The following is a 23,480-nucleotide window of genomic DNA, read 5'->3' on the forward strand; positions in this document are numbered from 1 at the left end:
CCAAGTACTTGCCCTTTTCTGGCGTTTAACGCCAGTCTGGTGCCCCTTTCTGGCGTTAAACGCCCAGAATGGTGCCAGACTGGGCGTTAAACGCCCACCTGCTAGCCTTACTGGCGTTTAAACGCCAGTAGGTTCTTCCTCCAGGGTGTGCTGTTTTTCTTCCTGTTTTTCATTCTGTTTTTGCTTTTTCAATTGATTTTGTGACTTCTTATGATCATCAACCTACAAAAAACATAAAATAACAAAGGGAAATAGATAAAATATAACATTGGGTTGCCTCCCAACAAGCGCTTCTTTAATGTCAGTAGCTTGACAGAGGGCTCCCATGGAGCCTCACAGATACTCAGAGCAATGTTGGAACCTCCCAACACCAAACTTAGAGTTTGAATGTGGGGGTTCAACACCAAACTTAGAGTTTGGTTGTGGCCTCCCAACACCAAACTTAGAGTTTGACTGTGGGGGCTCTGTTTGAATCTGTTTTGAGAGAAGCTCTTCATGCTTCCTCTCCATGGTGACAGAGGGATATCCTTGAGCCTTAAACACAAAGGATTCTTCATTCACTTGAATGATCAGTTCACCTCTATCAACATCAATCACAGCCTTTGCTGTGGCTAGGAAGGGTCTGCCAAGGATGATGGATTCATCCATGTACTTCCCAGTCTCTAGGACTATGAAATCAGTAGGGATGTAATGGTCTTCAACTTTTACCAGAACATCCTCTACAAGTCCATAAGCTTGTTTTCTTGAGTTGTCTGCCATCTCTAGTGAGATTTTTGCAGCTTGTACCTCAGAGATCCCTAGCTTCTCCATTACAGAGAGAGGCATGAGGTTTACACTTGACCCTAAGTCACACAGAGCCTTCTTGAAGGTCATGGTGCCTATGGTACAAGGTATTGAAAACTTCCCAGGATCTTGTCTCTTTTGAGGTAATTTCTGCCTAGACAAGTCATCCAGTTCTTTGGTGAGCAAAGGGGATTCATCCTCCCAAGTCTCATTACCAAATAACTTGTCATTTAGCTTCATGATTGCTCCAAGGTATTTAGCAACTTGCTCTTCAGTGACATACTCATCCTCTTCAGAGGAAGAATACTCATCAGAGCTCATGAATGGCAGAAGTAAGTCCAATGGAATCTCTATGGTCTCATTTTGAGCCTCAGATTCCCATGGTTCCTCATTGGGGAACTCAGTGGAGGCCAGTGCACGCCCATTGAGGTCTTCCTCAGTGGCGTTCACTTCCTCTCCTTCCTCTCCAAATTCGGCCATGTTGATGGCCTTGCACTCTCCTTTTGGATTTTCTTCTGTATTGCTTGGAAGAGTACTAGGAGGGAGTTCAGTAACTTTCTTGCTCAGCTGACCCACTTGTGCCTCCAAATTCCTAATGGAGGACCTTGTTTCAGTCATGAAACTTTGAGTGGTTTTGATTAGATCAGAGACCATGGTTGCTAAGTCAGAGTGGTTCTGCTTAGAATTCTCTGTCTGTTGCTGAGAAGATGATGGAAAAGGCTTGCCATTGCTAAACCTGTTTCTTCCACCATTATTGTTGTTGAAACCTTGTTGAAGTCTCTGTTGATCCTTCCATGAGAAATTTGGATGATTTCTCTATGAAGAATTATAGGTGTTTCCATAGGGTTTTCCTAGGTAATTCACCTCTTCCATTGAAGGGTTCTCAGGATCATAGGCTTCTTCTTCAGATGAAGCATCCTTAGTACTGCTTGGTGCATTTTGCATTCCAGACAGACTTTGAGAAATCAAATTAACTTGTTGAGTCAATATTTTATTCTGAGCCAATATTGCATTCAGAGTATCAATCTCAAGAACTCCTTTCTTCTGATTAGTCCCATTGTTCACAGGATTCCTTTCAGAAGTGTACATGAATTGGTTATTTGCAACCATTTCAATTAGCTCTTGAGCTTCTGTAGGCGTCTTCTTCAGATGAAGAGATCCTCCAGCAGAGCTATCCAAAGACATCTTGGATAGTTCAGAGAGACCATCATAGAAAATACCTATGATGCTCCATTCAGAAAGCATGTCAGAAGGACATTTTCTGATCAATTGTTTGTATCTTTCCCAAGCTTCATAGAGGGATTCTCCATCCTTCTGTCTGAAGGTTTGGACTTCCACTCTAAGCTTACTCAATTTTTGAGGTGGAAAAAACTTTGCCAAGAAGGCATTGACTAGCTTTTCCCATGAGTCCAGGCTTTCTTTAGGTTGTGAGTCCAACCATGTCCTAGCTCTGTCTCTTACAGCAAAAGGGAATAGCATAAGTCTGTAGACCTCAGGGTCAACCCCATTAGTCTTGACAGTGTCACAGATTTGTAAGAATTCAGCTAAGAACTGATGAGGATCTTCCAATGGAAGTCCATGGAACTTGCAATTCTGTTGCATTAGAGAAACTAATTGAGGCTTAAGCTCAAAGTTGTTTGCTCCAATAGCAGGGATAGAGATGCTTCTCCCATGGAAGTCGGGAGTAGGTGCAGTAAAGTCACCCAGCACCTTCCTTGCATTGTTTGTATTGTTGTTGTTTTCGGCTGCCATGTCTTTTTCTTTGAAGATTTCTGTTAGGTCCTCTACAGAGAGTTGTGCCTTAGCTTCTCTTAGCTTTCGCTTCAAGGTCCTTTCAGGTTCAGGGTCAGCTTCAACAAGAATGCCTTTGTCTTTGTTCCTGCTCATATGAAAGAGAAGAGAACAAGAAAATATGGAATCCTTTATGTCACAGTATAAAGATTCCTTGAGGTGTCAGAAAAGAAGAAAAATAGAAGGAAGAAGGAGAAGAATTCGAACTTAATCAGATAAAGTTCGAATTGTGCATTGAGGAGGAGTGATACTCCATAAATAGAAGGATGTGAGAAGAGGGGAAGAGATTTTTTTCGAAAATTAATCAAAAAGATTTTAAAAACATTTTGAAAAACTTTAATTGATTTTCGAAAATCAAGAGTGTGGAAGAGATCAAGTAATTTTTGAAAAAGATTTTGAAATTAGAAATCAAAAAGATATGATTAAAAACTGTTTTGAAAAAGATGTGATTAAAAAGATATGATTGAAAAGTTATGGTTTTAAAAAGATATGATTGAAAAGATATGATTTGAAAACAATTTAAAAAAAAAAGATTTGATTTTAAAAATTAATGACTTGCCTAACAAGAAAGGATATGATTCAAACATTAAACCTCTCTCAACAAAAAAAGGCAACATACTTGAAATGTTGAATCAAATCATTAATTGATAGCAAGTATCTTTGAAAAAGGAAAGAAATTGATTTTGAAAAAGGTTTGATTGAAAAGATATGATTTGAAAAAGATTTGATTTTGAAAAACTTTGAAAACTTGAAAAAAAATTGAATTAAAACAGAATCTTCCCTCTTGTGCCATCCTGGCGTTAAACGCCCAGAATGGTGCACATTCTGGCGTTTAACGCCCAATGCACTACCTTTTTGGGCGTTAAACGCCCAACCAGGCACCCTGGCTGCCGTTTAAACGCCAGTCTGTCCTTCTTCACTGGGCGTTTTGAACGCCCAGCTTTTTCTGTGTAATTCCTCTACTGCATGTTCTGAATCTTCAGTTCCCTGTACTATTGACTTGAAAATAGAACCAAGATCAAATAAACAATGCATGCAAGACACCAAACTTAAAATAAGACACTAGACTCAACAAGAAACATAAAAAATTTTTTGTTTTTTTTTTTTTGCTTTTTCGAAAATTATATGAAAATAGAAAATAAAGGTTTCAGAATTCTTAATTTGGATTCCAGGAATCATTGCAATGCTAGTCTAAGACTCCGGTCCAGGAATTAGACATGGCTTCACAGCCAGCCAAGCTTTCAAAGAAAGCTTCGGTCTAAAACACTAGACATGGCCAATGGCCAGCCAAGCCTTAGCAGATCATTGCTCCAATAGCAAGATTGATAGAAATCAACAAGCTCTTGTGATGATAAGTTGAAACCTCGGTCCAATAAGATTAGACATGGCTTCTCAGCCAGCCAGATTCCAACAGATCATCATGAAACTCTAGAACTCATCTTTAAGAATTCTGAAAAATACCTAATCTAAGCAACAAGATGAACCGTCAGTTGTCCATACACGAAACAATCCCCGGCAACGGCGCCAAAAACTTGGTGTGCGAAATTGTGATCACTACTTTTCACAACTCAAATAATCCCTAGTAATGGCCCCAAAAACTTGGTGCTTAATACCATGGCATAAACACAACTTTGCACAACTAACCAGCAAGTGCACTGGGTCGTCCAAGTAATAAACCTTACGCGAGTAAGGGTCGATCCCACGGAGATTGTTGGTATGAAGCAAGCTATGGTCACCTTGTAAATCTTAGTCAGGTAGACTCAAATGGTTATGAATGATATATGAATAAAACATAAAGATAAAGATAGAGATACTTATGTATATCATTGGTGAGAGCTTCAGATAAGCGTACGAAGATGCTTGTCCCTTCCGTCTCTCTGCTTTCCTACTGTCTTCATCCAATCCTTCTTACTCCTTTCCATGGCAAGCTTATGCAAGGGTTTCACCGTTGTCAGTGGCTACCTCCCATCCTCTCAGTGGAAATGTTCAACGCACCCTGTCACGGCACGGCTATCCATCTGTCGGTTCTCGATCAGGCCGGAATAGAATCCAGTGATTCTTTTGCGTCTGTCACTAACGCCCCGCCCTCAGGAGTTTGAAGCACGCCACAGTCATTCAATCATTGAATCCTACTCAGAATACCACAGACAAGGTTAGACCTTCCGGATTCTCTTGAATGCCGCCATCAGTTCTTGCCTATACCACGAAGACTCTGATCTCACGAAATGGCTGGCTCATTTGTCAGGCGAGCGCTCGGTTGTCAGGTGATCAACCATGCGTCGTGTATCAGGAATCCAAGAGATATTCACCCAATCTAAGGTAGAACGGAGGTGGTTGTCAGTCACACGTTCATAGGTGAGAATGATGATGAGTGTCACGGATCATCACATTCATCAAGTTGAAGAACAAGTGATATCTTGGAACAAGAACAAGCGGAATTGAATAGAAGAACAATAGTAATTGCATTAATACTCGAGGTACAGCAGAGCTCCACACCTTAATCTATGGTGTGTAGAAACTCCACCGTTGAAAATACATAAGAACAAGGTCTAGGCATGGCCGTGAGGCCAGCCCCCAAATGTGATCAAAAGATCTAAAGATCAAAAGATTCCAAAGATCAGAAGATGTAAAGATCAGAAGATGAAAATACAATAGTAAAAGGTCCTATATATAGAGAACTAGTAGCCTAGGGTGTACAGAGATGAGTAAATGACATAAAAATCCACTTCCGGGCCCACTTGGTGTGTGCTTGGGCTGAGCATTGAAGCATTTTCGTGTAGAGACTCTTCTTGGAGTTAAACGCCAGCTTTTGTGCCAGTTTGGGCGTTTAACTCCCATTTTGGTGCCAGTTCCGGCGTTTAACGCTGGGAATTCTGAATGTGACTTTGAACGCCGGTTTGGGCCATCAAATCTTGGGCAAAGTATGGACTATCATATATTGCTGGAAAGCCCAGGATGTCTACTTTCCAACGCCGTTGAGAGCGCGCCAATTGGGCTTCTGTAGCTCCAGAAAATCCACTTCGAGTACAGGGAGGTCAGAATCCAACAGCATCTGCAGTCCTTTTCAGTCTCTGAATCAAATTTTTGCTCAGGTCCCTCAATTTCAGCCAGAAAATACCTGAAATCACAGAAAAACACACAAACTCATAGTAAAGTCCAGAAAAGTGAATTTTAACTAAAAACTAATAAAAATATACTAAAAACTCAACTAAAACTACTAAAAACATACTAAAAACAATGCCAAAAAGCGTACAAATTATCCGCTCATCAGGCAGCCTCGCGTTCGCACAACTCTCTGTTCAAAATTCATTATTGCCAAATTCCAGGGTGACGCGGTCTCGTGGTTGACGCGATCGCGTGAGTGGCTATTATAGGGATCTGACGCGGACGCATCAGCCATGCGTCCGCGTGGTAAGGCTTGTGCTTCTAGCACGATTCCAGCCACGATCCAGCTCAACTTTCGGCCATACACCCTGTTTACGTTGATTTCTAGGCACGCGTTCGCATAGGTGACGCGGACGCGTGGGAGGCATTTTTTCCAACTGACGCGGCCGCGCGGTTGACGCGGACGCGTGGTCCTGTTTGTGCCAAAGGCACGCCTCCAGCCACGCTCTCGCATGACTCTCTATTCAATTCTTTTTTTCTTCAAAACGCACTAGTGACGCGGATGCGTCAGTGACGCTACCGCGTCGCGTGCGTACTATTTTTTATTTTTTTATTTTTTTTGCATTCAAAGTAGTAAAATCTAACATGGAAAATATTCATAAGCCAATTGGGCAACATAAATCAAACACAAATAAAAGTATCAGAGTAAATAAAAGTAGAAGAGAAACATAATTTATTGAACCTGATGAAGAGTTGAATTAAATCCTGATTTCTAAAAATCCTAATCCTAAATTTCTAAGAGAGAGGAGAGAACCTCTCTCTCTAAAAACTACATCTAAAACCTAAAATTGTGAATTATGAAAAGCATGATGAGTCTCTGCATGTTCCTTGACTTTAATCTGTGTTTTTGGGCCGAAAATTGGGTTGAAATGCGGCCCAGAATTTCTGCCAGCGACTTTTGTAATTCTGCAGATCGCGCACGTCACGCGTCCGCGTCGTTCATGCAGCTTCCAATCTGCGCGGTCGCGTCAGGCATGCGAACGCGTCACTCTGATTTCTTCCATTTCGCGCGGTCGTGTGAGCCATGCGACCGCGTGGCTTTTTTCTGGTCATCTCCTCAATTCCTTGTGTTCCTTCCATTTTTGCATGCTTCCTCTTCATTCTCTAAGCCATTTCTGCCCTATGAAGCCTGAAACACTTAACACACAGATCAAGGCATCGAATGGTAATAAGAGAGGATTAAGATTAGCTAAATTAAGACCAAAGAAGCATGTTTTCAATCATAGAACTAGACTAGGAAGGAATTATAAAATCATGCAAATCCTATGAATAAGTGGATGAAAAGCTTGATAAAATCACTCAATTAAATACAATATAAACCATAAAATAGTGGTTTATCATACTAATCAACCTTTTTTGATGAAGGCCGAATACCATTTGAGTTGGAAGGGGGGTTACTAGCTTGTTTAGGAGGGTTGTTATCAATCAATGATTGACCTCCCTTGCATGGGCGTTCAACGCCCCTGCTAACGCCCAATCTCTCCCCTTTCTTGGCATTCAACGCCGACAAGGTCACCTTCCTGGGCATTTGAACGCCCATTCTCTGCCCTTTCCTGGCATTCAACGCCAGAAGGGATACCTCTCTGGGCGTTAAAATGCCAAAAGTTATCTTGTGCAGAGACCTGGTTCTCCTCTATGGACTTTTTATTTTTATTATACTGAGTTTGGGTTTTTAAAATTTTTCACTCCTCAGTTGGATAGCCTGGCATTCATCTGTTATCTACTTAGATAACTGATGCCTGGTTTGACTTAACTGGGCTTCTATATTTCTGTTAGAAGCTTGAGTTTCTCTCAGAGCCTCTTGCAGTTCCAGCATTTGCTGGGTAAGGGCGTGCAGTTGCTGAGTAAATGGGCCATCCTGCTCTGGAGGGTTAGGTTCAGCAGCTACTGCCTTAACATCTCCTTTTATAGAGGTCTAGGGAGCTCAGTACAGATGCTGATTATTGGCAATTATCTCAATAAACTCTTGAGCCTCTCCTATGGTCTTTCTTATGTGTATGGAACCACCAGCAGAGTGGTCCAAAGACATTCTAGCCATGTCTGAAAGACCATAGTAGATTAGCTATACCCATTCTGAAAACATTTCAGTGGAACATTTTCTTAACATCCTCTTATACCTTCTCCAGGCATCATAAAGAGATTCACTATCTCCTTGTTTGAATCCTTGGATGTCCAATCTCAATTGGGTCATATTTCTAGGGGGAAATAATGGTTTAAAAACGTGTCCACTAACTGTTTCCATGTTTTTAAACTGTCTTTAGGTTGGTTATCCAACCACCCTTTTGCTTGATCATTTAAAGCAAAAGGGAAGAGTAATAACCTGTAGACCTCTTGGTCTACTCCCTCACTGTGTACTGTGTCAGTAATTCGTAAGAAATCTGCAAAAAATTCTATAGGTTCTTCCTGAGGAAGTCCAGAATACTGGCAGTTCTGCTGCAGCAGAGTAATAAGTTGAGGGTTTAATTCAAAGTTACTAGCTCTGATTTGTGGTATGCTGATACTTCTACCATAGAAGTCAGCATTGGGACTTGTATAAGATCCCAGAGTTCTCTTGAACTCTTCATTCCTACTTGGGTTCATGATTAAGAAAGGTGGAAGATGAAGAAGGAAGAAGATAGAAACAGAAGTAGAAGGGGTAAATAGGAATTAAAAATTAGAATATGACAAGGGGGAAATTTTTCCACCAGAAGGATAAAAATAGACAAGCTCTGAAAAAGAATCCACAACCTTGTATCTCAAGAAATTCATAGATACGGTAATGCAAGCATTCAATGAAACCTAGTGCAAAGATGCAATGGTTTCAAGCACCTTGTGAGTGTTTGGAAGTTGGAACAGCACACACTTCATCCATTTTAGATGGGTAACTGCAATAGAATTTCTCATCTCTAGTTCAAAAAGTTATAGCATGAAAACTTCAGTTCCGACGCTGTAGTGAAAAATTTAAATTGATTAAATATATGTATATAAACACAATTCTAGCTCCATTGGTTTGGTTGATGCATGCTTTCATCTTTTTCATGAAACAAATGTTCTCTTTTCGAATTTGTCAGCATTAACAGCAGTGTCACATTATGATTCTTATGGCAAAACTTGTCAACTTTTGTTCTATACAGGTTTCTCATTATCCAGAACCTGAAATTCAATATGACTTTTTTCTCTGGAGTTGCTGAATCTGTGACTGGGGCCCTTCATTCAAGTTTCATGATCAACCATCTGTGGTTTCCACTTTGGGTTCTTCTCTGCATTTGGCTTGGCTGCTCTCCAATGAAAGCCACTTGTATAGAGCATAACGTAGGAAAATTTTCATTTGGTAAAGGAATTTTGCTGCCTAACTTGATGGAGCTTTGTAGAATGTGAAAACCTAGTTAGCTTTATGGGTCGTAAACAAGATAACTAATAGCAGCTGATGGTAACACCTGAAACTCATAAAAAATGAATATCAAAAGACAAGAATGAAAAAAGCTTGACACACATGGGCTAAGATTCAAAACTCAACTTTCACAGTGAGGTTAACAATTCAAGACCAGAGTAATAACTGTAATTTTTTGCTCAATTTTCCTAATTACTAATTCAATTAAATTTAATGTGCACCATAAGAGATCATAGCTGCAATAAGCTGGGAATTAATCCAGCATAAAGTGCAGGAACACCTCCTTGTCCAACAATCTTGACACAAGTTGCCATCGGGTTCAACCTTGTTGCCCGAACTTGCATTTGAAGCTGTCTCCTCACAACTTCAAAGGGGTATGTAGCAGCTTCGGAACAACATCCAACAATAGCACCATACAACAAAGTTCTAATGGTACCGAAGTCAAGTTGTTCCAAAGCGTTCATCCCTTGACCCTCATCTTCCATATGCTGGAGTCTTCTCTTCCCTTCAGGTGAATGAAGATATGCTGACTTTAAAATATCGTAAACACCGTACACTACAAGAAAACAACTCTATTCCCACGCTTTTAAAGCGTGGTGAAAAGCTAAAAAAAGCGTGGCGATAGTTTTTCGCCACGCTTTTTGAGCTACCACCACGCTTTTGAAAGGGTGACCTCTGAAAGGGTGGCGATTGCTCTGTCGCCACACTTTTTCAAACCTATCGCCACACTTTTTTTGCCACGCTTTTTATAGATTGTCGCATTTAAAAGCGTGGTCATATAATTCAACTGAAGTTCACATATCAAATACCCAACACATTCAGAATTGTATCAAAGTTAATATTAATTATTAAGAGCTAAATCCAAAATAAATTGTCTTACACCAGTAATCAAATCATTCCATTAGTAGCATCTTTCTATGATCAACTGTACCATAACCAAAATAATTATTCTAGAGGCATCAATTGAAACCTAAAAGGTTGTCAAGAACTATACAATGGCATAGGAAACTTGAATAATACTAAACTAGTAACACAAGGTGTATTCCGAAACGATCAAAGAGCATGAAATCAATCAGCCTAAGCACATTCACCACGAATGCGGCGAGCAAGCTGAATGTCTTTGGGCATTATGGTGACCTCTTGACATGGATGGCACACAAGTTGGTGTCCTCAAACAAACCAACCAAGTAGGCTTCAGCAGCTTCGTGGAAAGCAAGGACAGCATGGCTCTGAAACCTCAAATCAGCCTGCAAACATAATAAATCAATCAATAAATAGGAATCATTACATATTTTACATCAAAAAATAACCCAACGCACCAGGACTAAGAATTAGAAATTTTTTCATAAAAGAACTAATTCTATAACCTTGTAGCAACTTCATGTTGTAAGTAGGACTACTGATATTAATAAAATAGTGAGCTTACCTGAATATCAATATTATTTTGTTCAAAATTCTCAAATAAAAATTTAACTTCTCCATTAGAATATAAGGGTCATAAATTGTTTCAAAGCCATTTAACATTTGCCAAATTTTCTTATTAATTAAGCCTCTAATATTAAGTTATCTTATAAGACCACTTGCCTGTGTATAATGAAATTCAGATCAATTACAAAAAGAAAGAACACAAAACACAATACTATCATATGGTAAAAAGACATTTATTTTTCTACAAATAGTAAAAAAATAAAAAGATAATTTAGGTTTTTTATGATTATTCAAATAGTTAATATAAATAAATAATAATTATTTTTATTATTTTAACAATATATAATTGAATATATGTAAAATTATTTTTGTATTTAGAGTTCATCAATGATTAAATTTAAAAAATTATGAAAAGGATGAGATTTTGACATTTATAAATATTTGAAAAATAAAAAAATTTAAATTATTTAACAAATATTTTTAAGACACTTTTAAGTTTTAAGTAATATTTATAGAATAATATTACTAATAAGTAATAAACATCTCCTTTTTTAATGTCCCAAAAACTGTTATCTTATTTTTCATTTTTTTAATGAGCTATGTTACTCATACAAGTCTTTTGGCTTACAAGTCTTATAAGTTAGTCCAAGTCTAACAAAAATTACATTTACCTACTGTGATAACACGCGTGTCACTCAACCGTTTTCAAAGTGCACTCTCATTTACTATTATGAAAGACGCTTCTTCTTCGCGTTCCTCCTTCTCCTCCTCCTCTCTTTCTTCTTCTTCTCCTTCTTCGTTACGTTTTAGTGTTTATTATTGATATTATGTTAGATTTTATCTTTTTGTATTTTAGTGCCAATCTGATCTGTTAGGTTTATATACTATTATTCATACAAATTTAAATAGTTATGCTATATGTGGATCAAATTTTGCCAAAAAAATAATATGTTTTATTCCATGTTGTTGTCTATATAATTTTATTTATTTATTTTTTATATTAATAAAATAATATAAAATAAACGGTAAGAACTTTTATATCAGTCTAGCAACATATAAATAAGATACTGTCATACTCTGAAGTCTCACGGAAATAAGGCATAGCAGACATCATTTAGACAAACACCTTTATACAAAAACATTCTTGGAACATGAAATTCCGATATCTACCTTTTCACTCTCAAGCTCTTTGTTTAATCTTCTTGTATCCTCTTCAAGTTCTTTTATTTTTTGCTCCATAAAATTGTATTTTCGTTCAGCGAGATAGTAACCAAATCCAAAATATGAAAAGGGGACATAATACACGCACAAAACCATATGATTATCTTTGTTTGATTTGCAGTGGTCAACTTCTCCTCGTGCAATTCAGTTTTCAACTGGTAGAATCTTATTATCAGAAACAACCATCTTTTGCCTCATATTTTTCTGCAACAAAAATAGAACGAAGGCACAAACCTATTTATGAAATACACAAATTGTCACCTATTGTAGGTTAAACATAAGCAGAATCATACCAGTTTGGACCTCAAAGTTTCAACTAGCAAACACCTTTCTTTATCTGACTCCTACAACATACAGAAAGAACGACAGCTTATAAGCTTCAAAAGCAAAGGGAGTACGGTTTCTTATTACTTTAGCGATGAAACCTTTAAACCTGAAGCTTATTTATTGTTTCATGTAGTTCTCTTTCTCTTCTTAAGGCAACATCAATGTGTCGTTTTAATTCTTCCTCAGCCTCAGACTAGGCTCTAAAAATAGCAGCCATTAGATCAGTTTTGACCTTTTCCCGATCTTCTTTTCGCTGAGTCCGCTCTTCTTTTAATTGATCAAGGTAACATTTTGCAACAGACTCCTTGGCTGATCGTAATTCCTATAAAATGGATTGTGGATTAGGTAAGACATTGTAGACCACACATTAATATAATAAAGAACAACTTGAGATTGAACATTTTTATTTTAAAATCTGCATACAGAGTTTTAGGAGAGAACACAAATTGAAAACACATCAGTTACATACACTTTCATGACGATCAGCAGCAACACGGTTGTCATTACACAAAAAGTATCAATTAATACCACTTGATTCTCCAACTGCTTCCTCAGCTCCTGCCAAGAATAAGATAGGATACAATTAACATGAGGAAAAAGAAGGGTAAGAAAGGAGGAGTTGACAGTGCTTAGAATATTGCAACCTTTTAAATTAATGTACTGTGTTTGATCTTTGAAAGCTTCAAAAATCATCAAGAGAAATGGGACCTTCGGGGCACCAATGCCTAAGCCTTTCAATCTCTTGCTTTCAGAGGCACAACCCTCCATATATTCAAGATAAGAAAAAGTAAGACAGAAATTTTAAAAAGCACCACAAACTCAAATAAAACAAATATCTAATTTTAGAAAATTACATTATATATCATAATTATCAATTAGATGTTATATAAATTTCACAACGAATAGGAAGTAAACAGTTGATCACATGAAGTTATATGAAGAAGCTGCAAATGCCAAAATCAAATGTATAGGAAAATTATGAATATTACAACATGCTATAATATAATTTTCAAGCTTGAATTCTATAATGAACATAATAGGAGTAGAATGCTATAATGACAAAAACTAGTAAATTAAGTTTGCTTAATCATAACATTACCTGCTTTTCGCTTAGCAGCTGCATTATCTGGCATGGGGGAGGACAAAAGCACCTCTCGATATACAAAAGAAAATGTAAGATCTGTATAAAAAGATACAAAATATTTTTTGATTTATTAAAGAAAAATGAAAATTCTGACTTCTGATAACTGGAAAGCATTCATACCGTGCTGAGGCGGAGCAGCAAATGATATAATATCACCATGGCAGACTTTGACAGCAGGACCATTCTTTTTTAACAGGAAGGATGGAAATAGCCAAGCTCTGAAAAAGAATCCACAACCTTGTATCTTTCAAGAAAATCGAGGTTGTGTCCACCATATTTTCGTTTGTAACCGACATCCTGTATATTCTGCAATGATTTGCACTAATGTTGTTCGAATCAATCTGGAATCGCACATCATCCACCAATTGGCGTTAGTAAAATATTAATTCCCTGGTCAGAATCAACCATTCAATCAAATCAAATCAAAATAAGGAGGAGTAATCGATATACAGAAAAAGAACAATAATAATTAGACGGAGGATTTATGTCTTTTAAACAAACTCGTATTTTCTGATTTTTTTTTATGTCTTTCTCTAACAGACTCCTACATGATCAGTTTTTAGTGTCTCCGTACTGTTGTCTCTATCTCAGTGTTATGTTCCTTAGATTCTGTTGTTCAAGGCTGTCATGGTGTATTTTACACTAAATCTCCTTTTTATCATGATGTCAATGATCCCTAGGTTCGGCTCCGTTTAAATTTGTTCCATTATACATTTCATTTGAGTCAACATAATCCCATCCAACTCCATTCACACGATGATAATGCGACTGTTAACAAAATAAATAAATTACACAACCTTTGATATTATTTGGAACAATGTGATTCTTTCACTAAAAAATCCGTTAAAACACTAATAAAACTTCATCACCTATATGTAATAAACCAATTATTTAGCAGAAAAAAAATAAAAAAGAAATATGATCATAAAATTTATTTGTGCAAAATATTAACAAAAATTAAAAAAAAGATACGAAACTATATGAAGGAAGATCAAGAAGAGGTATAAAATTAATGTTAACTTATATAATAAAATATAAGTTGAAGTAGATAAATTAGATTATCTTAATCAATTTATACATGTTAAAGAAAAATAATATTAATGTTAAAAATACAGAATAACATAAGACGCCTTGAATATAATTAGAGGGGGTCATAACCGCAAGTGGTAATCAACCACTTTATATACGAGATGAGATGAGATGTCTTCAGAAACCCATGTAAATATGTACAGTTTCCTGACTTATATTTTATACAACAGATTCAATCTTCTTGAGTAGCTTCATCATCACCTTCGTCCATGGCATCATCCTGCTTTTCATTCTCTTCAACATGGTCACAACATTGAGTTTCTTCATCAGACATAGCTCCACCCTCTGCATTGATTCTACCTTCATTGCCACTGTTGCTACAACTCTGCGTGTCCGAGTCAGTTGAACTGCCATCTTTCTCTTGCTTTTCACCACAATTATATGCAGAACCTCCAAACTTCTCCCTCAAATCAGGAGCAACAATGCCAATCATATCCCGGAGTGCTTGCCGCTCATTCCGTTTAGCGGCAGCATCATCAGTGTTCTGACTCTCAGCCACCACAATATTTGAATCATGCAATGGGCCACAACCTTCGTTATTGTCTCTGCTTGGAGATTCATTGTCTCCATGCACAGAAGGGGCTGTACTGCAAGCCCAGCTGCCAGCAACTTCGGATGTTAAAAGGTCTGCTGTTCTGATTGTGCCACCAACTTCGGTATCCTCAATAACTTTTTCAGTGTCTGTAGGATCATGTAATTGCAACAGATGCGAAACACGATGATCATGGGCTTGCTCCTCAGTTTCTTGTACATTTACATCAGCATCACACTGCATAGTGTCCCCATCTAGAGGACCAGATTTATTTAAATCAACATGCTTTATGCCATAATTTGAAGGACTTTCAGTTCCCAGAACACACTCAGTACCACCAGCACCTTCATCCATCATAGCTGCAGCACCGTCAATATCAGAACCAAAGCCACCTCTTACATCATGGTCATGATCTGCACTGGTGAACCCTTGTGTATTTTGGCATTCTTGACTTCTCACCTCACATTCATGCTTCTCAGTGTCACTAGCTTCATTGCTTGAGGTTTCTACTTGATCTCTGTTGCGCTTCTGTGTAGATGCAGTTGAGCCTGCCTTTGCAGTATTTTTGCTATGGTATCCTGCAACTTCTCTCTCTCTTCCAGGGGTTCCACCGATAACTCCATCCATATCTACAGAAGTATTCTCATAATTCTCTTCGTCTTCAAGAGTTCTTTGCATAGCCTTTAATTGCTCCTGTTGCTTAGCAAAGAGTACTTGTATCTCCTCAGTAGTGGAATAAAATGCCCTTAGTTGTGTTTCCCTACATGACATCAATGAGCTTCAGTGGCAAAATCAAAGCATAATGCGGGTGTAGATGTTGCCTCTTAAAGTTAAAGTGCCAATCAGCATTTAATACAAACAGTGCAACGATGCAGCATGTTAACCAACAGGGACTACTAAACAAAGCTGATTAACTTAGCATGAATGACATATCCAACAGATGAATACCAGGATCCACAATTTTTACTGCAATGACATTGTTGAGTAGTCCATTCTAATAAATAAAACAAAAACTATTCAGCCGCGGTCCTACTTTTATTTAGGCTCAATTGCTCTGCTATTTGCTTTCATATTCTTGAAGATGTTTATACATCCTTTATTCTTCAAATTTTCAGGATAGCTAAAATCCATTCAGAATCTATGATAGTAATGTTCACATATCCATAATATACACACTGGTGATAATTCTAATTAAGAAGTCAGAGAATTCTCGTTCCTATCTATTTTAATCACCAATTTAAGAAAAAAAATGTTATATGTAAACTGTAAAGCAAGCCAAAGAATTACAGTATTCAAGTAAAGTAGCCCATGCTGCGATGTCCTCTAATATTCTTTTATACATATAGGTTCATCCTTACATAATTTTCAAACTACAGTTGTCCAGTGATCATATTAAACAGAAACTTGTTCCTTACCGAAGCATAAGTCTTTCCCTGGCACCTCTTAACCTCCTCCTCTCAAAATCTAGATCCCGCATTGCGGCATTTATCTCAAGCTCAAGAATAGAAACTTTAGCCCATGCTTCTTCTCGAGCTGCCTGCTAACAACAGCAACAAATATTTTCAGTTTCACATAAAGAAACTTCACCACCAAAAGAAAAGAAGTGAGAGCTAAAGAAAATAAATAACAGATAGAATAGAATAAGGGGGGATATTGAATTAGAAAGCAAAAGCAACTTATTAATTAGAATTTATCAGTCTAGCAACATATAAATAAGATACTGTCATACTCTGAAGTCACACAGAAATAAGTCATTAACAGTAACAGCAATCGGTAGAAAGCAGACATCATTTAGACAAACACCTTTATACAAAAACATTCTTGGAACATGAAATTCTGATATCTACCTTTTCACTCTCAAGCTCTTTGCTTAATCTAATTGTTTCCTCTTCAAGTTCTTCTATTTTCTGCTCCATGAATTTGCATTTTCGTTCAGCGAAATAGTAAACAAATCCAAAATATGAAAAGGGCACATAATACACACACAAAACCATATGATTACCTTTGTTTGATTTACAGTGGTCAGCTTCTGCTCATGCAATTCAGTTTCCAACTGGCGAACCTTATTATCAGACACAACCATCTTTTGCCTAGTATCCTCCTGCAACAAAATGGAACGAAGGCACAAACTTATTTATGAAATACACAAGTTGTCATCCATTGTAGGCTAAACATAAGCAGAACCATACCAGTTTGGACCTCAAGGTTTCAACTAGCAAACACCTTTCTCTCTCTGACTCCTACAACATACAAAAAGAATGACAGCTTATAAGCTTCAAAAGTAAAGAGAGTACAGTTTCTTACTGCTTTAGCGACAAAACCTTCAAACCTGAAGCTTATTTATTGTTTCATGTAGTTCTCTTTCTCTTCTTAAGGAAGCATCAGTGTGTCGTCTTAATTCCTCTTGAGCCTCAGATTGGGCTCTAAAAACAGCAGCCTTTAGATCACTTGTGGCCTTTTCCCGCTCATCTTTTCGCTGAGTCCGCTCGTCATCTAATTGTTCCCTGAGTTCAGCTATATTTACTTTCTGACTGCATGCAGAGGAGCAAGTGAGAGGGACTCAATTATAAAACATACAGCTAGCGTAACCAGGGTGGGGGCAAAAGGTTTAATACTAAGCATGGTACCAAAAGGTCCATCCTCCTCCAACAGTCAATACTAAAATTCATCCCAGGATGTTACACACAAGAATATAGACACATGTACATAAGCACTAAATCATTCCACATTGCCAATTCTCATTGCAATATAAAAATCAGTCAATCAAGGATCAGTTCAAGCTCAAACTATATAAAAATGAACAATTTCACTCCTATGACACTTGCATCAACATTGAGGACTAAAGTAGTGAAGAACTCAACAATCAAGAATTAAATAGCTCAGAATTATATAGATCATACCTACTTATTATAGCATTTGCTTCAGCACATGACTGCATAGAAGCACTCAGCCTTTCATTGAGGTCTTCGATGGCATGTTTCTGTTCAGCAGTTACTCTATTAACATCACCTAGTTCCTTGTATTTTAGATCTACACTTTGTTGTAATTCTTTTAATTGATCAAGGTAACATTTTGCAACAGACTTCTTGGCTGATTGTAATTCCTATAAAATGGATTGTGGATTAGGTAAGACATTGTAGACCACATATTGATACAACAAAGAACAACTTGAGATTGAACATTTTATTTTAAAATCTGCATGCAGAGTTTTAGGAGAGAACATAAATTGAAAATACATCAGCTACATACACTTTCATGACGATCAGCAGCAACACGGTTGTCATTACGCAAAGTATCAATTAATACCACCTGATTCTCCAACTGCTTCCTCAGCTCCTGCCAAGAATAAGATAGGATACAATTAACATGACAAAAAAGAAGGGTAAGAAAGGAGGAGTTTACAGTGCTTAGGATATTGCATCCTTTTAAATTAACTTACTGTGTTTGATCTTTGAAGGCTTCGAAAATCATCAAGAGAAATGGGACCTTCGGGGGCACCAATGCCTAAGCCTTTCAATCTCTTGCTTTCAAAGGCACAACGCTCTATATATTCAAGATAAGAAAAAGTAAGACAAATTTTAAAAGCACCACAAACTCAAATAAAACAAATATCTATATCAACCCTGATGTATCTTTCACATAACTTTCTGATAGAAAATTACATTATATATCATAATTATCAATTAGATGTTATATAAATTTCACAACGAATAGGAAGTAAACAGTTGATCACATGAAGTTATATGAAGAAGCTGCAAATGCCAAAATCAAATGTATAGGAAAATTATGAATATTACAACATGCTATAATATAATTTTCAAGCTTGAATTCTATAATGAACATAATAGGAGTAGAATGCTATAATGACAAAAACTAGTAAATTAAGTTTGCTTAATCATAACATTACCTGCTTTTCGCTTAGCAGCTGCATTATCTGGCATGGGGGAGGACAAAAGCACCTCTCGATATACAAAAGAAAATGTAAGATCTGTATCAAAAGATACAAAATATTTTTTGAGGGAACCAAAAAACCTGAAATCCCATTTATTAAAGAAAAATGATAATTCTGACTTCTGATAACTGGAAAGCATTCATACCGTGCTGAGGAGGAGCAGCAAACGATATAATATCACCATGGCAGACTTTGACAGCAGGACCATTCTTTTTTAACTTCTCCCAGTTAAGATAAGTTCCATTTGTGCTGAACAACACTTTACAAAAATCAGAATATGACAAGGGGGAAATTTTTCCACGGGAAAGATAGAAATAGCCAAGCTCTGAAAAAGAATCCACAACCTTGTATCTTTCAAGAAAATTGATGTTGTGTCCACCATATTTTCGTTTGTAACCGACATCCTGTATATTCTGCAATGATTTGCACTAATGTTGTTCGAAGCAATCTGGAATCGCACATCATCCACCAATCGGCCAATGCAGTGCTCATTGGCAGTTAGTAAAATATTAATTCCCTGGTCAGAATCAACCATTCAACCAAATCAAATCAAATGAAGAGGAGTAACCAATAGTTACAGAAAAAGAACAATTAAATGAAGAAAAGGTGCCAATACCATTGGTCACACAGCTGCGGTTCAACTACCACTGAATGTAATTTCATAATAACTTTGTTGCAAATCCATACATATTTACAGCACAGTTCAATCTTGTTGACATATATTAAGAGTCTGTTTATTTGACCATATTTTGTAATTAAAAAAAAGTTTTTTTTTCTTAATTGCTTTGAAAAAATTCTCTTACTTTGCAGATTGTTTGAACAATATATAAATGAATTAACAAACTGAAATATCTAAACGCAAACTAATGCCCAAATTATTGCATGCATGTAATCAGCACAAGTTCATAAGGTCATTACTATATCCGGTAGGTCGTGGCTTATATCAGAGATCAAGCTGCAAGCTTGTCACTTTTCACTTTCAGAGGCAAAACGGTTCACTTCACTTGCATTTTTCAAATAAAAAAACGCAACTACAAAGAAAATTATGAATTAGAGCAACTGAGACTTTATCTGAGATGGGAGAAAGAACGAACCTGGAGCCTTTTGCGGGCATTGTTGGAGATGGCGGTGAGGACGCCCCAAACTTGAGGATCAGAGAAGTGAAGAGGTTGAGATGCAATGTTTGAAGCAACGGAAACAATGCGATCCCTTGCGGTAGGGCTCAACGCTTGCTTCTGCGGTGAGTTCTCGTTACCAGCAGGAGGAGGAAGAAGCTTCGAAGCTTTGGTGATAGGGGATTCCGATTTCTCGTTCTCCACCGCCATTGACATACAGAGTGAGGGGAGTGACTGAGACTGAGAAAGGAAAAAGGATGAAATTTGGCGGGGATTTTGAAACCCTAAATTGATTGATTTTTGGGAGCGAAGTGTAGTTAAGTGATGAAACTGGGGTTGGCGGGTGACTTCTCATGGACAATGATTGATTGCTTGTTTCGCTAGCTTGAGTTGCAAGCCTTCCATATAAAATAAATATCAATTGTAATTCAACTATTTATTATATTATTTTATTTTATTTGTTAAATAAGTTATATCAATTATCAATTATATGTATAATGTTGTAAAATAACTAAATAAATAAATTAGAAAGAGGTAACAAATATAAAATATGAAATATAATTAAATAATTCTAGTAGTAATATTCACCACAATTACTATCTCAATATAAAAGAGATTATTCATATATATATTAAATATATATTTTACTAATACATGTAGTAACATATGAAAGAAAGAAAGAAGAAAAATTTTATATGTAGGTAATATAAATAGAGAGAGAATTATTATTAGTAATATAAGAGAGAGGAGATTTTTATTGCTCTATAAATCCAAACGAGGCTTCACCTATTTATACAGGTAAAAAGCCTTAGTTTTCAACATTCATTAACTTTTAATTTGATTTTGGAAGGTAATTTCTTTGCATGGGAAAGATTAGCCGCCCAATTGATAAATGGGCATTCATTACATTCTTATCACAACACTCCCTCTTGAATGCCTATTTAGGATAATGCCTCGTTAAAACCTTACTAAAGAAAAATCATGTGGGAAAAAAATCTTAGTAAAAGAAAAAGAGTACAAAATCCTTTGTGATGGGACTGCCTCATTAAAAACCTTGTCAAGAAAAATCCAATGGAAAAAAACCTGACCAAGGAAAAAAGAGTACAGTCTCCCCCTCTTGCCGACATCACTTAATATCTCGAAATCGGCGCATTCCAATCTTATGTACCAATCTTTCAAAGAAGGATTTTGGGAGAGACTTTGTGAATAAATCTGTCAGATTATCACTTGAGTGGATCTGTTGGACATCAATTGTCCCTTGATTTTGAAGATCATGAGTGAAGAAGGATTTGGGAGAAATATGCTTTATTCTACCACCTTTGATATATTCGCCTTTAAGTTGAGCAATGCATGCTGTATTATCTTCAAACAGGACAGTTGGAGTTATCTTCTGATCAATCAGTCCACTTGATGACAGAATATATTGGATCACACTCCTCAGCCAAAAACACTCGCGACTAGCTTCATGTATCGCTAGTATTTCGGCATGATTAGAGGATGTTGCAGCAATCGTCTGTTTTGTGGACCTCTATGATATAGTTGTTTCACCATATGTGAACATGTATCCTGTTTAAGATCTCCCTTTATGCGAATCAGATAAGTATCTGGCATCTGCAAAGCCAACTAGTTGTGACTTGGATCCATAGGGATAAAACAATTCCATATCAATCGTTCCATGAAGATATCGAAATATTTGTTTGATTCCACTCCAATGTCTTCTGGTTGGAGAGGAACTATACCTTGCTAGTAAATTCACCGTGAATGATATGTCAGGTTGCGTATTATTAGCAAGATACATTAGTGCTCCAATGGCACTAAGATATGGTACTTCAGGACCAAGGATATCTTCATTTTCTTCCTTATGACGGAATTGATCATTTTTCACATTTAAAGATCTTACGATCATAGGGGTACTTAATGGATGTGACTTATCCATATAAAATTTTTTCAAGATCTTCTTTGTGTATGTTGTTTGATGAATAAAGATCCCATTTTTTATATGCTCGATCTGCAGGCCGAGACAAAATTTAGTCCTTCAAAGATCTTTCATCTCAAACTCTTCTTTTAGAGTTTTTATAATTGTTGGAATCTCTTCAAGAGTCCCAATGATATTTAAATCATCAACGTACACAGCAATTATAATGAATCCAGATGCAGATTTCTTTATGAAAACACATGGACAGATATCATCATTCTTGAATCCATTTTTGGCCAGATACTCAGTAAGACGATTATACCACATTTGTCCAGATTGCTTTAGATCGTATAAAGATCTTTGTAATTTAACTGAGTATAACCCTTGTGAATATTCATTGGATGGTTTAGATATCTTTAGTTCTTCAGGGACTTTCATATAGATATCACGATCTAATGAGCCGTACAAATAGGTTGTTACCACATCCATTAAATGCATATGCAGTTTATAATATGCAGATAAACTGATCAAATAACGCAATGTTATCGCATCCACTACAGGGGAATACGTTTCTTCATAATCTATACCGGGCTTTTGTGAAAAACCTTATGCCACAAGTCGGGCTTTATAGTGCACAACTTCATTTTTCTCATTTCATTTTCTCACAAATACCCATCAGTATCTAACAGGTTTTACATCTTCTGGTGTACAGACTACAGGTCCAAAGACTTCACGTTTTTCAAGTGAGTCTAACTCAGCCTTCATGGTTTCTTTTCATTTTGGCCAATTATTCCTTTGTTGACATTCTTCGACTGCTCAAGATCATTACTTTCATGCATGATATTTAATGCCACGTTATATGCAAATATTTCATTGACAATTGTCTTATTTCGGTCTCATTTCTCTCCTGTAAAGACATAATTTATCGAGATCTCATCATTTTCACAATTTTCAGGTACCTGAATGTCTTCTGGCGTTAAAATTATATCAGAATTTTGGACAACTGTAGGTGTCTTTACTGTGTCTTTTTCAACAGAAATAGTATTTACCTCTTTTCTCTTTCGATGATTTTTATCTTTGGAACTGACAGGCCTGCTACGCTTCTTGCGTGTATTTGTTTCAGTGGCTATTTGTCCTACTCGGATATCAATTCGAATTGGGGCATTTTCCGCTGCTATATAAGATTTGGTTATCCTCTTTGTATCAGAAAATGCATCAGGAAATTCATTTGTTATTCTTTGCAAATGTATAATCTTTTGAACTTCTAGTTCACATTATCCTGATCGAGGATCTAAATGCATCAACGATGATGCATTCCAATTAAGTTCCTTTTCAGGAAGTTTATTCTCTCCCCCTAATGTTGGAAATTTTGATTCATCAAAATGATAATCCGCAAACCGGGCTTTAAATACATCTCCAGTTTGCATTTCAAGATACCTCACTATAGAGGGAGAATCATATTCAACATATATCCCCAATTTTCTTTGGAGTCCCATTTTGGTGCGATTAGGTGATGCAATGGGAACATATATCGCACACCCAAATATTCTTAAATGGGAGACATTTGGCTACTGGCCAAAAGCTAATTGCATAGGAGAGAACTGATGGTAACTTGTTGGCCTCAAACGAATAAGTGCTGCGGCATGTA

At 36.9% G+C, this 23,480-nt stretch overlaps 1 protein-coding gene, 1 long non-coding RNA gene and 1 other non-coding gene across 7 annotated transcripts; 1 reads left to right on the plus strand and 2 right to left on the minus strand.

Annotated features, from left to right (window-relative positions):
- The first annotated feature begins 2,022 nt into the window (after window positions 1-2,022).
- On the plus strand, window positions 2,023-2,130 carry LOC130978791 (small nucleolar RNA R71). The gene has a single exon (XR_009086405.1). It is a non-coding gene; the product is annotated as a small nucleolar RNA R71 (small nucleolar RNA).
- A 9,458-nt stretch (window positions 2,131-11,588) lies between these two features.
- LOC130976979 (uncharacterized) lies at window positions 11,589-13,842 on the minus strand. Of its 4 annotated transcripts, XR_009084804.1 has the most exons (8): window positions 13,778-13,842; window positions 13,350-13,570; window positions 13,185-13,265; window positions 12,730-12,847; window positions 12,555-12,643; window positions 12,192-12,407; window positions 12,052-12,102; window positions 11,589-11,962 (listed from the first exon to the last, which is right to left on the minus strand). It is a non-coding gene; the product is annotated as an uncharacterized LOC130976979 (long non-coding RNA). The 4 variants fall into 4 exon arrangements; XR_009084802.1 differs by lacking the exon at window positions 13,778-13,842 and having other exon boundaries at window positions 13,350-13,761; XR_009084805.1 differs by lacking the exon at window positions 13,778-13,842 and having other exon boundaries at window positions 11,589-11,992; window positions 13,350-13,761.
- A 436-nt stretch (window positions 13,843-14,278) lies between these two features.
- LOC130973349 (uncharacterized) lies at window positions 14,279-20,280 on the minus strand. 2 transcript variants are annotated; one of them, XM_057897833.1, is made up of 13 exons: window positions 19,897-20,280; window positions 19,147-19,319; window positions 18,948-19,051; window positions 18,758-18,838; window positions 18,290-18,393; window positions 18,100-18,186; window positions 17,751-17,953; window positions 17,180-17,381; window positions 17,040-17,090; window positions 16,853-16,951; window positions 16,698-16,757; window positions 16,266-16,387; window positions 14,279-15,610 (listed from the first exon to the last, which is right to left on the minus strand). In XM_057897833.1, the coding sequence occupies exons 1-13, from the start codon at window positions 20,131-20,133 to the stop codon at window positions 14,491-14,493; spliced, it is 2,643 nt and encodes an 880-aa protein (XP_057753816.1). In that variant the 5' UTR covers window positions 20,134-20,280; the 3' UTR covers window positions 14,279-14,490. The 2 variants fall into 2 exon arrangements, with proteins under 2 accessions (XP_057753816.1, XP_057753815.1); XM_057897832.1 differs by having other exon boundaries at window positions 16,266-16,390.
- Between the last annotated feature and the right edge of the window lie 3,200 nt (window positions 20,281-23,480).

The sequence above is a fragment of the Arachis stenosperma genome, chromosome 4 (assembly GCF_014773155.1).
Source record: "Arachis stenosperma cultivar V10309 chromosome 4, arast.V10309.gnm1.PFL2, whole genome shotgun sequence".
NCBI classification, from domain to species: Eukaryota; Viridiplantae; Streptophyta; class Magnoliopsida; order Fabales; family Fabaceae; genus Arachis; species Arachis stenosperma.